Source organism: Schistocerca serialis, chromosome 1 (assembly GCF_023864345.2).
Source record: "Schistocerca serialis cubense isolate TAMUIC-IGC-003099 chromosome 1, iqSchSeri2.2, whole genome shotgun sequence".
Taxonomy (NCBI): domain Eukaryota; kingdom Metazoa; phylum Arthropoda; class Insecta; order Orthoptera; family Acrididae; genus Schistocerca; species Schistocerca serialis.
Window position 1 is genome coordinate 1,166,066,862 of NC_064638.1, and position 16,738 is coordinate 1,166,083,599.

General features: G+C 41.1%; 1 protein-coding gene across 2 annotated transcripts in view; it reads right to left on the minus strand.

The window, feature by feature from the left end:
• The window catches only part of LOC126418268 (centrosomal protein 43-like), a 46,427-nt gene extending 30,293 nt beyond the window's left edge, over positions 1-16,134 (minus strand). Inside the window, exons 1-3 of one of the 2 annotated variants that reach the window (XM_050085181.1) lie at positions 15,809-16,134; positions 1,283-1,336; positions 993-1,203 (exon numbers count right to left, since the gene is read on the minus strand). In XM_050085181.1, coding sequence (XP_049941138.1) covers positions 993-1,203; positions 1,283-1,336; positions 15,809-15,889 — 346 coding nt within the window. In that variant the 5' untranslated portion in view covers positions 15,890-16,134. The remainder of the gene's footprint in view (positions 1-992; positions 1,204-1,282; positions 1,337-15,808) is intronic. The other variant, XM_050085180.1, reaches the window with a different exon arrangement.
• Positions 16,135-16,738: the final 604 nt, after the last annotated feature.

Sequence of the window (16,738 nt, forward strand, 5' to 3'; positions counted from 1 at the left end):
TGCAAGACAGAGATTACTACTGAAACATGCACTTAGCTTCTCACTCTTATTAACTCGTGTACTTTGCTTTACTACTTACTTTTATACGTTATGTGCCTTCACAATATTTATAAGGAAAGTAGTTATGTTTCCATCCAGGCTTCTACATGTACAAATAACAATTCTATTTAAATAAGTCAGTTCTGTAGCAGAAATTTTGAAGGCATGCTCTTTCCCTGCTGATCAATGATCTTTAACAAACAGTGTTTGATGTCTTCTCCAACATATATGCAAGTTCCTCCAAGTATAAAGGTTTTTTTTTTTACAAAAATTTTTAACAAGTGAAATCTTTAACACATGAACAGTTTACCTAACAACCAGTCACAGAACCTGACAAACACACACACACATACACACACACACACACAAAGAGAGAGGTGCAGGGGTGTGTAGCAACTTATGCAGCTTGTTGGTGTCACCACATTTTGGAGGAACTAAGTGCAGCTCAGCCAAGGAAACAGTATACATGCATATTATCAGATTTTTCAGAAGACGTGTGAATACGATTGGAACTAGCTGGAAACTGCGCCCCTCCATTAATGGTGTACTTCCAGGTGCTCAGTCGAGAGTGTATTTCTGTTTTCACAATCTAGTTGGAGTCCAGGCAGCAAGTACACACAACTCGTAGCTGCTGAAGATGATGACTGGGTTGGTTGTCAAAATAATGTGTGAAAATGGAAATAAAGATTCAGCTGAACACAAGGAAGTAAACCATTAATCAATCACGCAAAGAAAACCTGAGGGTCCACATTGTATCCCTTACCTTCACCAGACACCACTTCCCCTCTACTTACTACTCCAATTGCTAAATACCTACCGACTGTTAGATGATGAAAGGCTGACACACAACACGTTGTATCAGTACTGATCAAATTAAAACTATCTGAATTAATGTGAGAACATGGGAGGCTTTCTTTATTGCACTGTTGCATTTTAACTGTTTAATTACTCACCACTGTTGTTTTGTAATTTTAATTCTTTCATAAGCTCTGTCCGTCCCCCATAGCTGTATTCCTTTCCATGAAATGTTTCAGGGTCAAATACAGACAAAGTGAAATCCAAATTAAAAAACTCTAAAAACTCCCGTACCAAGCAAGTTATAAAAGCACCTTCAAAGGTCTTCAAAAATGCTCTCAGTGGTTGATTTGTGAATGGAAGCTTTGTCTGAAATAAACAATGAAAAGAGTAAATGTTAAGAAAGTTCTATTACAATACATATATTTCACAAATAACAATGGCTTACCTGAAATGCTTCTTGGTCTTCGATTGCCAAGATAACACTTGCTCTTAGCTGAGCCTGTAACAACAACAACAACAATAATAATAATAATAATAGTAATAATCATACATCTGCAGAAAAAGTTTCTGCCATCTCTCTCTGCATACTAAGATACAATGCATTCAGAGAAAGCACTATTACATGCAAGGTAGACAAAGAAATTACCCACCACAGTTCACTGAGGCGACAAAAGTCATGGGATACCTCCTAATATCGTATTGGACCTCCTTTTGCCTGGCATAGTGTTGCAGCTCGACGTGGCGTGGACCCTAAAAATTGAAAGTCCCCTGCAAAAATATTGAGCCATGCTGCCTCTATAGCTGTCCATAATTGCAAAGGTGTAGCTGGAGCAGGTTATGGTGCATGAACTGACCTCTAGATTATGTCCCATAAATGTTTGACAGGGTTAATGTCGAGCAATCAGGGTGACCGAACCATTCACTCAAATTCTTCAGTATGTTCTTCAAACCAGTCACAAACAATTGTGGACCAGTGACACAGAGCACTGTCATCCATCGCTGTTTGGGAACATGAACTCCATGAATGGCTGCAAACGGTTTCTACGTAGCAGTATATAACCTGGACCCAGTCCCTTCCACATACACAAAGTACACACTACTGTCGAGCCACCACCGGCCTACTCAGTACAGTGACTTGTTGACAACTTGGGTCCATGGTTTCATGACGTCTGCATGACACTACCATCCTACCATCAGTTCTTACCAACTGAACTCTGCACTCATTTGACCATACCATGGTCTTCCAGTCGTCTACGATACAACCAATATGGCACAAGCCCAAGAAAGGGGTTCCATATGATTTCGTACTGTTAGCAAAGGCACTTGACTTCCGCAAGGCATTTGATACAGTTCCCCACAGTAGTTTAATGAACAAAGTAAGAGCATATGGACTATCAGACCAATTATGTGATTGGATTGAAGAGTTCCTAGATAACAGAATGCAGCATGTCATTCTCAATGGAGGGAAGTCTTCTGAAGTAAGAGTGATTTCAGGTGTGCCGCAGGGGAGTGTCGTAGGACCGTTGCTATTCACAATATATATAAATGACCTTGTGGGTAACATCGGAAGTTCACTGAGGCTTTTTGCTTATGATGCTGTAGTATACCGAGAGGTTGTAACAATGGAAAATTGTACTGTAATGAAGGAGGATCTGCGACGAATTGACGCATGGTACACGGAATGGCAATTGAATCCAAATGTAGACAAGTGTAATGTGCTGTGAATACACAGAAAGAAGGATCCTTTATCATTTAGCTATAGTGCAGCAGATCAGCAACTGGAAGCAGTCAATTCCATAAATTATCTGGGAGTAGGCATTAGGATTGATTTAAAATGGAATGACCATATAAAATTAATCGTTGGTAAAGCAGATGCCAGACTGAGATTCATTGTAAGAATCCTAAGGAAATGCAATCCGAAAACAAAGGAAGTAGGTTACAGTACACTTGTTCGCCCACTGCTTGAATACTGCTCACTGGTGTGGGATCCGTACCAGATAGGGTTGATAGAAGAGAGAGAGAGAGAGAGAGAGAGAGAGAGAGAGAGAGAGAGAGAGAGAAGATCCAATGGAGAGCAGCGCGCTTCGTTACAGGATCATTTAGTAATCGCGAAAGCGTTACAGAGATGATAGATAAACTCCAGTGGAAGACTCTGCAAGAGAGGCGCTCAGTAGCTCGGTATGGGCTTTTGTTGAAGTGTTGAGAACTTACGTTCACAGAGAGGTCAAGCAGTATAATGCTCCCACCTGCATATATCTCGCGAAGAGACAATGAGGATAAAATCAGAGAGATTAGAGCCCACACAGAGGCATACCGACAATATTTCTTTCCACAAACAATACGAGACAGGATGTCTCACACCTGACGGTGTGTGGCGGAAGGTACTTTGAGTACCTCTACCGGTTCTCCCGTCTATTCCAGTCTCGTATTGTTCGTGGAAAGAAATATTGTCGGTATGCGTCTGTGTGAACTCTAATCTCTCTGATTTTATCCTCACGGTCTCTTCACGAGATATACGTAGGAAGGAGCAATATACTGCTTGACTCCTCGGTGAAGGTATGTTCTCTAAACTTCAACAAAAGCCCATACCAAGCTACTGAGTCTCTCTCTTGCAGAGTCTTCCACTGGAGTTTATCTATCATCTCCGTAACGCTTTTGCGATTACTAAATGATCCTGTAACGAAGCGCGCTGCTCTCCACTGGATCTTCTCTCTCTCTCTCTCTCTCTCTCTCTTCTATCAACCCTATCTGGTACGGATCCCACACCGGTGAGCAGTATTCAAGCAGTGAGCGAACAAGTGTACTGTAACCTACTTCATTTGTTTTCGGACTGCATTTCCTTAGGATTCTTACAATGAATCTCAGTCTGGCATCTGCTTCACCAATGATTAATTTTATATGGTCATTCAATTTTAAATCACTCTTAATGCCTACTCCCAGATAATTTATGGAATTAACTGCTTCCAGTTGCTGATCTGCTACACTGTAGCTAAATGATAAAGGATCCTTCTTTCTATATATTCACAGCATGTTACACTTGTCTACACTGAGATTCAATTGCCATTCCCTGCACCATGCATCAATTCGTTGCAGATCCTGCTGCATTTCAGTACAATTTTTCATTGTTACAACCTCTCGATATACAACAGCATCATCCACAAAAAGCCTCAGTGAACTTCCGATGTTATCCACAAGGTCATTTATATATATTGTGAATCGCAACAGTCCTACGACACTCCCCTGCGGCACAACTGAAATCACTCTTACTTCGGAAGACTCCTCTCCATTGAGAATGACATGCTGCATTCTGTTATCTAGGAACTCGTCAGTCCAATCACACAATTGGTCTCAGAAAACATCATTCTTGTGCAATGCAGCTAGTTCTTTATTCGCACGAAGTAATGGCCGCTATCGACAGGGGATCTCAAGTTGATTCCGTATTTCTAGATTTCGGGAAAGTTTTTGACACCGTTCCTCACAAGCGACTTCTAATCAAGCTGTGGGCCTATGGGGTATCGTCTCAGTTGTGCGACTGGATTCGTGATTTCCTGTCAGGAAGGTCCCAATTCGTAGTAATAGACGGCAAATCATCGAGTAAAATTGAAGTGATATCAGGTGTTCCCCAGGGAAGCGTCCTGGGACTTCTGCTGTTCCTGATCTATATAAATGACCTGGGTGACAATCTGAGCAGTTCTCTTAGGTTGTTCACAGATGATGCTGTAATTTACCGTCTAGTAAGGTCATCCGAAGACCAGTACCAGTTGCAAAGCAATTTAGAAAAGATTGCTGTATGGTGTGGCAGGTGGCAGTTGACACTAAATAATGAAAAGTGTGAGGTGATCCACATGAGTTCCAAAAGAAATCCATTGGAATTCGATTACTCGATAAATAGTACAATTCTCAAGGCTGTCAATTCAACTAAGTACCTGGGTGTTAAAATTACGAACAACTTCAGTTGGAAAGACCACATAGATAATATTGTGGGGAAGGCGAGCCAAAGGTTGCGTTTCATTGGCAGTACACTTAGAAGATGCAACAAGTCCACTAAAGAGACAGCTTACACAACACTCGTTCATCCTCTGTTAGAATATTGCTGCGCGGTGTGGGATCCTTACCAGGTGGGATTGACGGAGGACATTGAAAGGGTGTAGAGAAGGGCAGCTCATTTTGTATTATCACGTAATAGGGGAGAGAGTGTGGCAGATATGATACGCAAGTTGGGATGGAAGTCATTAAAGCAAAGACGTTTTCCGTCGAGGCAAGATCTATTTAGGAAATTTCAGTCACCAACTTCCTCTTCCCAATGCAAAAATATTTTGTTGAGCCCAACCTCCATAGGTAGGAATGATCATCAAAATAAAATAAGAGAAATCAGAGCTGGAACAGAAAGGTTTAGGAGTTCGTTTTTCCCGCGCGCTGTTCGGGAGTGGAATGGTAGAGAAATAGTATGATTGTGGTTCGATGAACCCTCTGCCAAGCACTTAAATGTGAACTGTGGAGTAATCATGTAGATGTAGATAGTCCATGCTCTCTTACTTTGTTCATTAAACGAGTGTGGGCAACTGTATCAAACACCTTGCAGAAGTCAAGAAACATGGCATCTACCTGGGAATGGCCCTCTGACTCTCGTGGACAAATAGTGCAAGCTGGGTTTCACACGATCGTCTTTTTCGAAACCCATGCTGATTCGATGGTACACTGCTGCAAGAAGTGCAAGAAGATGGTTAACTCCCTTTGCGTAAAATCAAGTTGTATCCCATCACGTCCCGCGTCCTCTCCTCTTTTGAGCAATTTTAATTGCTTTTCGATCCCTCTGTCATCTATTTTGATATCTACCATTTTGTCATCTGTGCGACAATCTAGAGAAGGAACTACAGTGCAATCTTCCTCTGTGAAACAGCTTTGGAAAAAAGACATTTAGTATTTCGGCCTTTAGTCTTTCATCCTCTGTTTCAGTACCATTTTGGTCACAGAGTGTCTGGACATTTTGTTTTGACCCACCTACCGCTTTGACGTAAGACCAAAATTTCTTAGGATTTTCTGCCAAGTCAGTACATAGAACTTTACTTTTGAATTCATTGAACGCCTCTCGCATAGCCCTACTCGCACTACATTTCGCTTCATGTAATTTTTGTTTGTCTGCAAGGCTTTGGCTACATTTATGTTTGCTGTGAAGTTCCCTCTGCTTCTGTGCCAGTTTTCTAACTTGGTTGTTGTACCACAGTGGCTCTTTAGCATCTATTACGATCCTGCCTGCCACATACTCATCTAACGCATACTGTACGATGGTTCTGAACTTTGTCCACTGATCCTCAACACTTTTGTGTTGAGCCATCAAGTACTCTGAAATCTACTTTTGGTCACTTTTGCTAAACAGAAAAATCTTCCTACCTATTTTAATATTTCTATTTACAGTTGAAATCACCAATGCTGTAACAGCTTTATGAGCACTGATTTCCTGTTCTGCATTAACTGTTTCAAATAGTTGGGGTCTGCTTGTCACCAGAAGGTCTAATATGTTATCGCCATGAGTTGGTTCTCTGTTTAACTGCTCAACATAGTTGTCAGATAATGCACTTCAAAAAATTTCACTGGGTTCTTGTCCCCGCTTCCCGTTATAAATGTTTGAGTCTCCCAGTCTATATCTGGTAAATTAAAATCACCACCCAAAACTATAACATGGTCGGAAAATATACTCGAAATATTTTCCAAATTTTCCTTCAGGTGCTCTGCCACAACAGCCGCTGAGCCTATAGAGACATCCAATTACCATGTCTGAGCCTTTCTCATTTCGGATCTCCTTCAATATTATTGCAGTTTTTATCACTACAAACATGCCTCCCCCTTCACTGTCCAGCTTGTCGCTGCACTACATTCCAATCTGAGTTCAGAATTTCATTACTGTTTACATCTGGTTTCAGCCAACTTTCCATCCCTAGTATTATGTGGACATTGTGACTGTTTATTAATGAGAGCATTTCTGGGACCTTTCTATAGATGCTCCTGCAGTTTACTATTACCAAATTAATATTGTCATTCCCTGTTGCATTTTGCCTACTGCTACCTTGTCGCGTCTCAGGAGACATCTTGTCAGGCCTAGGTACTCAAACTGTGTGCCATAGGCTGCCTGGTGCGCAACATCACTCCCGACGTCCATGGCGAGGTCCATCTTTGCAACATGACACCTTGCAGTGATGTACAGATGGGCCCAACAACATGCCAAATGGACCACTCAGGATTGGCATCACATTCTTTTCACTGATGAGTGTTGCATATGCCCTCAACCAGACAATCATCGGAGACACGTTTGGAGGCAAACTGGTCAGGTTGAACACCTTAGACACACTGTCCAGCAAGTGAAGCACGGTGGAGGTTCCCTGCTGTTTTGGGGTGGCCGATGTACGCCGCTGGCGGTCATTTAAGGTGCCGTAATGGCTATACAATATGTGAATGCCATCCTCCGACCGATTCTGCAATGATATTCGTACCCTCATCATGCACATCTTTTGAATGACTTCCTTTAGTATAACGACATTGCTTGACTAGAGCAGCCAGCATGTTCTCCAGACACAAACCCTATCAAACATGCCTGGGATAGATCGAAAAGGGCTGTTTGTGAATGATGTGACCCACCAACTACTCTGAGGGATCTACGCCGAATCTCCGTTGAGGAGTGGGACCATCTGGGCCAACATTGCCTTGAGGAACTTGTCGATAATATGCCACGATGAATACATGCGTGCATCAATGCAAGAGGATGTGTTACGGGGTATTACAGGTACCGGTGTGTAAATCAATCTGAACCACCACCTCTGAAGGTGCCGCTGTATGATGGTACAACTTGCAATGTGTGGTTTTCATGAACAATAAAAAGGGCGGAAATAATGTTTATGTTGATCTCTATTCCAATTTTCTACACAGGTTCTGGAAATCTCAGAACTGAGGTGATGCAAAACTTTTCTTGATGTGTGTATTTAATAACTACGCCTGACTTCTGGTAATATAGAAAATCAACAGTTATGTCCCAATCAATCATTTCTTAAATATTCAATTACTTTGACACAGAGCTGTTATCAGTCCAAATTTTTTTTTTTTATTTTTATTTTTTTATACTGAAACTCAAATACAAAATGATTAAAAAAAACGTGGGTTTTGACAGAGATAGGAGTTTCTTTTACATATTTAAGTATTTGTAAAACTATTCATATAGTCTTTTAAAGCACATTCTCTAGACTGCTAAGCGTTAGTAAGTGTCTCATGTTTTGTTAAAATACAAGTACAGAGTCACCAGCTACAATTTTAATTGAAATATTTTCATTGCTAATATTAACTTTATTTAAGGGTATCAAATGAGCATATTTAAATGACAATTATATTTTTTATGCAGACAACGTTTAAATTTGAAACATACATGCTCAAGCAGTGAAGATCCTTGGAGTTCTCAAGTGAATGTTTCATTAGCGTGTCTGTTTTGCACTCACTGTGAGCTATTAGATTCTGTTACCTTCATACCTTTTTCATTAAACTAATACATTCTTCCTAGTGTGCTTAATACAGGTACACCAACAGTGCATAATATGTTTTCCAAAGGCACAAAACAAGTCTTCCTTCTCCGGCCAAAAAAATGAAACTAATGGTCAAGGCATCTCCTCCATCACATGCATTCCTGACAAAGGCATCATATACAGATGCCAGAAAAAAGTTTTGTTGAGAACAGGTACATGTCCACTGCAGGGCATTTTCACTGAATGAGAAAATCAAGGAAGTGTTTTCAAAACAAGTTACTTTTCTAATTTCTAATGACTCACAGGAAAGAGGCTTGTAATTGTGAAAATTCCTGGTACCAGCTAGTGTACCTGCTGTCAAAATTCTTTTAGAGTTTCTTCCATAGGAAATTTACATTGCTTTTCTCTAAGAAATAGAAAAATCATTTGTTGATATTAGCCTTGCAGTTTGATATTAACCTAGCAGAAGACTAGCTTTTCTCAATACATGTTGTACAGTTCCTCCCACCACATCACACCCAGATTTACTATAGCTAGTAGCAAAAAAGGAATTGTGGGATTTCTGTGGGGTTGTAGCCCAAGGAAACACACTCATTTCTGTAAAACTTGGTTTATTTCACTACATACATCCACATTACAACAAGTTTTACAGCCAACTGAACAAGCAAGACAAGACAGCTTGGGACGTTAGGTTAACAGAGTCAAAGAACTTGCAATGGTGGAGATGTGTTGTTCATACTTGTCGACGCCACACAGCCGCCAACCCCCTCCACCCCCGCAGTGTGCAGCACAGTTTGAGAGTAGCGAAAGAAGGATGTGTCGGGTGGTGAGGGAAATGGCAATGATATGATGGGAATGTCCATCTCCGGTGATTGTTGCGACAAGGACGACGCTGGGAGGTTGACATGGTATGGGCGGACAGCACACCTCGACACAGTGTATTTAATGCCCGACGACATTATGCAGCCTTCCAGCACTCAGGACTTGGGCTCAAGCTATGTCCACTAAGAGCTGCTACCGCAGATCTCACCCGAATATGCGTCTGCACCACCAACAATGCCGTTCCTCCGGTTCTCGCCCTCTCTCTCTACCTCCTCCTCCCTACCCCCTTTAGTGGTTCTGCAAACCGACGTCCCACTCGAACATGTGGAGGACATCACCATCCTCATCAAAAACATCCACATCTTCATCCTGCTGCAAGAGAACTCGCCCCACCCGACTGGGGACACCGTTCATCAGTTGATCGCCCGCTCCCCCGAGGGGTCGATCACACATTTCTCCGAGCTACGGTAACCCCCATAGAGAGGGTTATAGTTCGAATGCTGCCAGCCGACAACACAGGGGACACAGTCCCTCCCCACACCGCTCCAACTTCATGTGCGTGCCGATGCCTCGTCTGCCCACACCACCTAGAAGTGTTCCACGTCGACATCCCAGCTTGGTCCCTGCCACAACAACCTCCAGAGATGGACATCCCCATCACATCACTGCTGTCTCCCTTACCACCTTCAAATATGAATGACATATCTCTGCCACTGCAAGTTCTTTGACTCTATTAACCTAATGGCCCATGCCATCTTGCTTGTTCAGTTGGCTGTACAACTTCTTGTAATGTGGACGTCTGTAATGAAATATATCGAGTCTTACATAAATGAGTGTATTTCCTTGGGCTACAACCCAACAAAATCCCATAGAATGTTCAGCATCACTGGAAAAATCATTTGTGTGTTCACAAGTTCTTCCTAACTTTATATTGAACAGCACATCCATCAGGAAAATAATGCGATTTCCTGACTTGGGGTAGAGTTCAGCCAATTGCTTAACCATATCTTTCTGATCAGCTTTTACAAATCCTACAATGTGATACATACCATCACTTATAAAGCAATGGTTTGCTGTTATCAATTCATTTTCCTCATTTACTACATAAACACAAATGGGATGGATTGTACAGCTGCTTCTTGTCCAGTGGTAACACTGGATTTCATTCTGAAACACTGTAGTTTTCAGCAAAGTCTATTAACAGAGTTGCTTTTTCCGGGGTTAGATTTTCTTTCAAAATTTTCAAGGCCCTTGACAGACACTTAAGATATAAAGAAGAGTGATTTATTTGCCTGTAATTCTGTTACCAACAAATCGGTGTGTTCATCAACAGTTGCAGATTGCTTTACCAATTCAGTACGATGGTCTGTGTTAATCCACTGGCTGTACTCAATTTCACTATCATTATCTTTGTAAGATAATGTTTCTTTCAAAAATTCTAGCAATCTGTCATCACTGGGAAATCATTACAGTGACTAAGCATGCAGTCATAGTTTACCGAGTCACATACAAGAAATTTTATGAGTTCTTCATACGTTTCTTGAGTGTGTTCCACACCCAAAAGCAGTTTTACATTTTCATGGATACCACAGACACAAAATGAATGAGTGCCTGCAGCACCAGCTAAAATATATCACTTTGGTCTTGGTGAACAAAATTTTGAAAAACAAATGTAAATGTTTGGTTTCTCCCATTTAAAACAATATTATGGTTCCCTTAGGTTGCAGAGGGTGTTTTTTTGCATACACTCATTCTTCTGAATGCTAACTTTGTCTTTTGCTCCTGGAAACATTCACGTATATTCACCATTTTGGTAAAAATCAGTGACAAACTTTACAACTTTGTCAATGATCATTTTACTTCTTTTTGGTTTAGGAATTGATAAAATACCCCTCTCTGTTATCCATTTCCTTGTCTGTCGAATTACATACTGACTAACATTGAATTCTGACATAATTTTTTCTGCTGACCAAGATGGAGGAGCTAAAATTAAAACTAGAATTTTTTCAGACCTTTTTACACCAGCCACTTTTTATTGCATTATAATATCACGTCATCAAAATCTTTGGCTTTGCCAACAATTTTATCGTATGTGTTATCCTCCTTACTGTCAGAAATTTCAGTACTGCAATCCAACCCCTGGTACAGTTTTCCTATCTTCCTTTTGCCATAAGTGATCTTGCTGTGATTTGGTGACCGGAATGAAGTTTTAAGGGAGAGTGTCCCAAATCATCTGAAGTTTTATTTGCATCCTTGATACTTCGACGTTTTAGCACTCACTCATGAAATGTCACCTCGTAGTCACTGCAGCACTTTCATTTTCATCACTGATGCATCTTTTGTTCAGAAATCTTACAATACGTTGTACTTGACATCCACTCTCCTAGCATTTAATGATTTAGACAAAGGCAAACTTGCTGACCTCAAGGATTTTCTAAAATGTCTGCCTGTGTATTTTGAAAGGATCACAACAAGTTGTTTGATGCCTTACAAAAACCCTCAGATATAGTAACTGAGATGTTCACACAGTTCTTTCTCGAACATCTGGGAAGTTTATACTAGACCTTAACACTACCAAATCTTGCTGGTCTTCACTCAGCTCTAAAAATTTTTAAAGACTTTTACTGGGATGATAGGTCATCAACTGACATGGTGTTTTAAGTATTTTTCTGACACTACATGAATTTGTATTTTCCATTGTAAATGACTGATGACTACTTCAGTTAAAAAGGGTCAACGGAGGCGTCCGATCCCACCTGTCAGCTTTGACCCGTGATGTAAGGCTGTTGTGGTGTGTGACGTCATGACGGTGTGGAATTTAGTTTATGAGTGTGTTGTATTTATAGATGTCATTTTGTTGGGGTCGGTGGTGCCCCATGGTGGTGTGTTTGAGGTTTGGTTGTTTTGTGGCTTATTGGGTTCATTTTGGTGTTGCTGCTTGTCCTGCAAGGTATTGGTTTTGACCGTGCTGCGACAGGAATTGGTTTCAGTGAGTTAACAATTAAGTTTTTATTGTGTCTAATGTATTGTAGTGCTGCTTGCTGTATGTCATGTGTTAATTTGTTTAATTTAATTTGTGGCTGCTTTTGTTAGGTATGGATATGATGGATAAAGTTAACAGTGCTCGTTTGCGTGCAGAAATGAGGGACAATGCGTTGTCCCTTATAAAAGTTTTGCAACTATATGGGCTGCTGGCAGAAGTGGTTAGGTGTCGCGCGTGTCGGCAGGAAATGAGGTTGGCAGAAGTTCCGGCGTCTCGGACCAGGGACGGCTACATGTGGCGGTGCCAGAGGGACAACCTATGGCGCTCCATAAGGCGTGTTACCTGGTTCGAGGGGTCTAGGTTGGGCACGCGAGAGATTGTGTTGATGACATATTATTTTTGTTATAGATCCTCTCACAGTTTTTGTGCACATGAGACTGCTGTGAGTAAGACGACGGCTCTTGACTGGTTTTAGTTTTGTAGGGAAGTGTGTTCTGAGTATAGTAAGTACAGGAGTAAGTTGGGTGGGCCTGGGGTGAGGGTGGAGGTTGACAAATCACAGCTTGGGAAGAAGTAGTATGGGAGGGATAAGTCTCTGGTTGGTTTATGGGTGTGGGGGGCACTGTATCTGGGGGTGTTTTTCAGAGTGTTTTTAGGGTTTTGGAGGGGCGGACGAAAAGGGAAGTGGTGGGATTAATTGAGTAGTTTATTGAAGAGGGCAGCACAATAGTTTCCGATGCTTTCTCCTTTTATAGGGGGCTGGGCGAGAGGGGGTATCATCATCTAGTGGTTAACCATAGTTTGGAATTAAAAAATTATGAGACTGGGGCTTGTACAAATATGATAGAGGAGTTTTGGGGGGCGGTTAAGTCAGTTATTGGGAGCGGGAACAGGTGCTCTTCTAACTCTCAGTCTCATTTAGATAAGTCCCTGAGGGCTACTGCGTTTTTCGGTTTTTTTTTAAGGGCAATTAGTAAAATGTATAGGCCGAAGGTGGTTGGTTAAGGAGGTGTTGTGAGGGAGGGTGGCTCTGTGGCTCGGAGGGGGGGGGGGTGTAGTTGTTGGTAATGTTTGTGGAGATAGGTGGGTGGTTGTTTTGTGATTATGTTGTGGAGGATCTATTTTGTTGCAGTTGTCGTTGAGTTGTAGTGTGTGATTGAGATCTGTATTTTTTGGTTTTTATTTGTTGATGGGTCTTTCATTTTGGGGGGAGGGTCGAGGTAGGGGCGAGAGGGAGGTGGTGGGCTGCGAGTTTCTTTTGTGTGTGTGCGAGAGAGAGAGAGAGAGAGAGAGAGAGAGAGAGAGAGAGAGAGAGAGAGAGAGAGAGAGAGAGAGAGAGAGAGAGAGAGATTGTGGTGGCTGACCTAGAGTGCAGTGCTGGAACTTTTTTTTGGTAAGTAGTCTTTCTTGTTGGTATATGTTTTGGTATCGTAAGTTGCTGTTGACCTTAATAAGTGACACGAAGTGTCCGATTCCGATGCGCGGTCGCAGCTATGGGTGTTTTGGTATCGTGAGCTGCTGTTGAGCTATATAGGTCAAGGGAAGCATTCGATTCCACTTTTGTTTGTCTAGGTGTTCGTTTTGTGGTACCAATAGTTGTGGCGGTGGTGTAATTTTTGGAGGTTTATAATACGGTATCGACAGTAGCTGTTGAGCTACATATGCGAAGGGACGTGACCGATTCCAGAGGATACTGTGTGTAGTGGAATTTGAGAATTTTGTATTGTCGATTTATTTCGTTGTTTTGTGTCATTTGGTATGGTGGTGTGTGTTTATATGAGTTTGTATTTAGTTTGTCCCCTCCCAAAAACCCCCAATTATCCACACTTGTCCCGTTAGTCTGATTATATTTTTGAAGGAAGATGTGTGTTTTGGTTTTTTGATATATTTTCGTCTTTGTTGTCGGGTGGAATCAGACGCTTCTGTATTCTCGTTAAAAACACTGAACATTACAAACAATGATAAATGGTTGTACCACAAGCAAATATGACCCGTCTCACAGAAGAAAAGGAGCAATTGTACCACAAGCAAATATGACCTGTCTCACAGAAGAAAAGGAGCAATTGAGGCCACATGGACTGATTGTTGCATGTCAACAATGTTCAACAATACATGACAGTGGTGGTTGTAGTGTTTTCGTATACAGGTTTTAAACAAGCAATATGCACAGATACATGCAACATATTATATTCCTTCCAAAACCACTTAGTTAATAAAATGAAATAAATTTTTCACACTTAAGATTAATTTGTCTGCCTAGAATAACTGATGTTTAAATATGTTAATTTGAGACGCCAGCATCTGAGGCAGTGGTTGTCAGACCTGTCTGAACTTACTTGGAATGACTCACCTTTTATCACAGTAGAAAGTTTTTTGACTTTCAATTTATTTGTGTCCACTCGCATTAAAACCATAAATATTTTTATTTTAATAGAAAGGTTAACCTTAGAAATTTTTTAAGACCAAAGCTACTTTCCCAGCAGGATGGAGAAATGTGATGTTACTTTACTGCTTAAATTAATGTATTGTTGTTACCTATATGCCTCTCTCTCTCTCTAAAGTTCTGAAAAAATCCTAAATCAAAAGCTTGATGTACACATGAGTTTTATTTTGTGTAGATAGGTACCACCTTGCTTGGACATTCTCACAGAGCCAAATTCAGAACATCACTGTATTGAAAATTCAAAGTAAAAAAGTTTTAGTCTGAGACCAAATAGAATTTCTAGAAGTTCTTAGTTATAGATATAAGCAGATATACAAAGTTTCATGAAAATCTGAGATGGACCATTACAAATCCTAGAATTATTTGGTGCTTTGACATGGAATGACCCTACATTCAATGTCCCCTGTCAGTTCTATGTTGAACTGGTCCTCACACTTACACAGTATTTAGGATGGGTTGTACAAGTATTGTGCAAGCAGTCTCCTTTGCAGACGGATTGCGTTTTTCTAGTATCCTATCAACCAAAGCCTGCCACATGCTTTACTTATAACTGGGACTGTGTGGTCATTATATTTCTTATCCCTAAAATTTATGCTATTTTCTTCCTGGCAGTACTTAGATATGGATAAGAGCACCATCTGCAAAAAGCCCGTGGCCAATATTAATATTGTCTGCAAGGTCATTAACATGCAACATGGACTGCAAGGGTCCCAACACATCTGTCAGGGCCACACCTTAAGTTAATTCTACTTTTGACGATGACACTTCTCTCGAGATAACATGCAACATTCTCTCAACCAGTAAATCATCAACCAAAGATGCGATTGCACTTTCATTAATATGCGCTGGTTTAGTACTGAATCCTTAGATTTCAGGATACAATGTGGGGAACGGCCCAAGTCCGACTTCGTTTCGCCTACGGCGTACATCACTACCACAAAAACATGATCCGTTCAGCCCTTTCATGACTGACGGATGATAAACAAGCACTACCCTTCTGCAAATAATGTCTGCACATCTCGTGCGTCGTCAGAAGAAGACCACACATATACCAGTATAAAACTTATGACTCTGCTTTTATAACTATTTTAAACTTCGCTGTAATTATGAGAAAAAGTAATAGAAACTGGGCTTCTAACAACAAATCGAGATATGTCAAAAAATTGTAGTCGTACAGTGAACACTATTCGAAAAACGGTTGGAAGTCGTTCTTCTTACCCTAATTTTCGCCAAAACACCATTATTTTCTAGTGTTTGAGCAATCAGTTCACGTAACTCCGGTCCTTCTTCCGCTGACATAGCTACTGTATTTCATCCAACTTCCTAAAACATAAACAACGCCAAAACCCAAACTGCCTCCACAGATATGATAATGACAACAACTGACGCTCAAAATAAATATCGACCAAGGTTCATAGCTTCATCATCTGGTGAAATCTATGGTAAAACTTCGAAGTCCAGCTTCAGCAAAAGAAACATATAACACTTTCTGTTATATGATGCCTGACAGTACACAGTCTACTCAGTTTGGTTACTTGAACGCTTGTGGTCACCTTGTAGTACTCTGTCATGTGTCAACACATCGCAGAACTTTCATCGGCGTAGTATCTGTGGTTCTTGAGCAGTTTGAATTTCAGCGCGCTCAAGCCTGTACTCCTGGCGCTAAGTATTAGTTGCATTCGGTTGGAGGGTACGTTTGATTCTGAGTGTTTCCTATGATAATACGGTTTTAACATTTTCTCCATTTTATGGTAACTTCATTTACACTAATAACTGTCTAGAAGCAGAAAATATTGAAGATTTTCAAAAATTTGCGATTTTAAGGACTATAGCTCCTATTTTTCATTGCAGAATATGGCAAGAAGTTGAAAGATAAGGAGATATTTGGGTTGGTCTAGGAGGATTTTCCATATGATTTTAATACACTTGAAGGCAGGGCAGGTCCGTTCGTAAACGCGAATTAGGTGATGGCCTAGGGCTCTCGAATTTCGGACGCGCTTGACGATCGTGCGCGACAAGCCCGCATGCGCTTGCGCTGCGGTTTACTTTGCTGTTGCGCTACGGTACCGGGAGCGATGAATCCTCGGTTGCTGTACACAGACAGAGCAATAGACAGGACACAAGGCAACATTACACAGATTCTCTTTG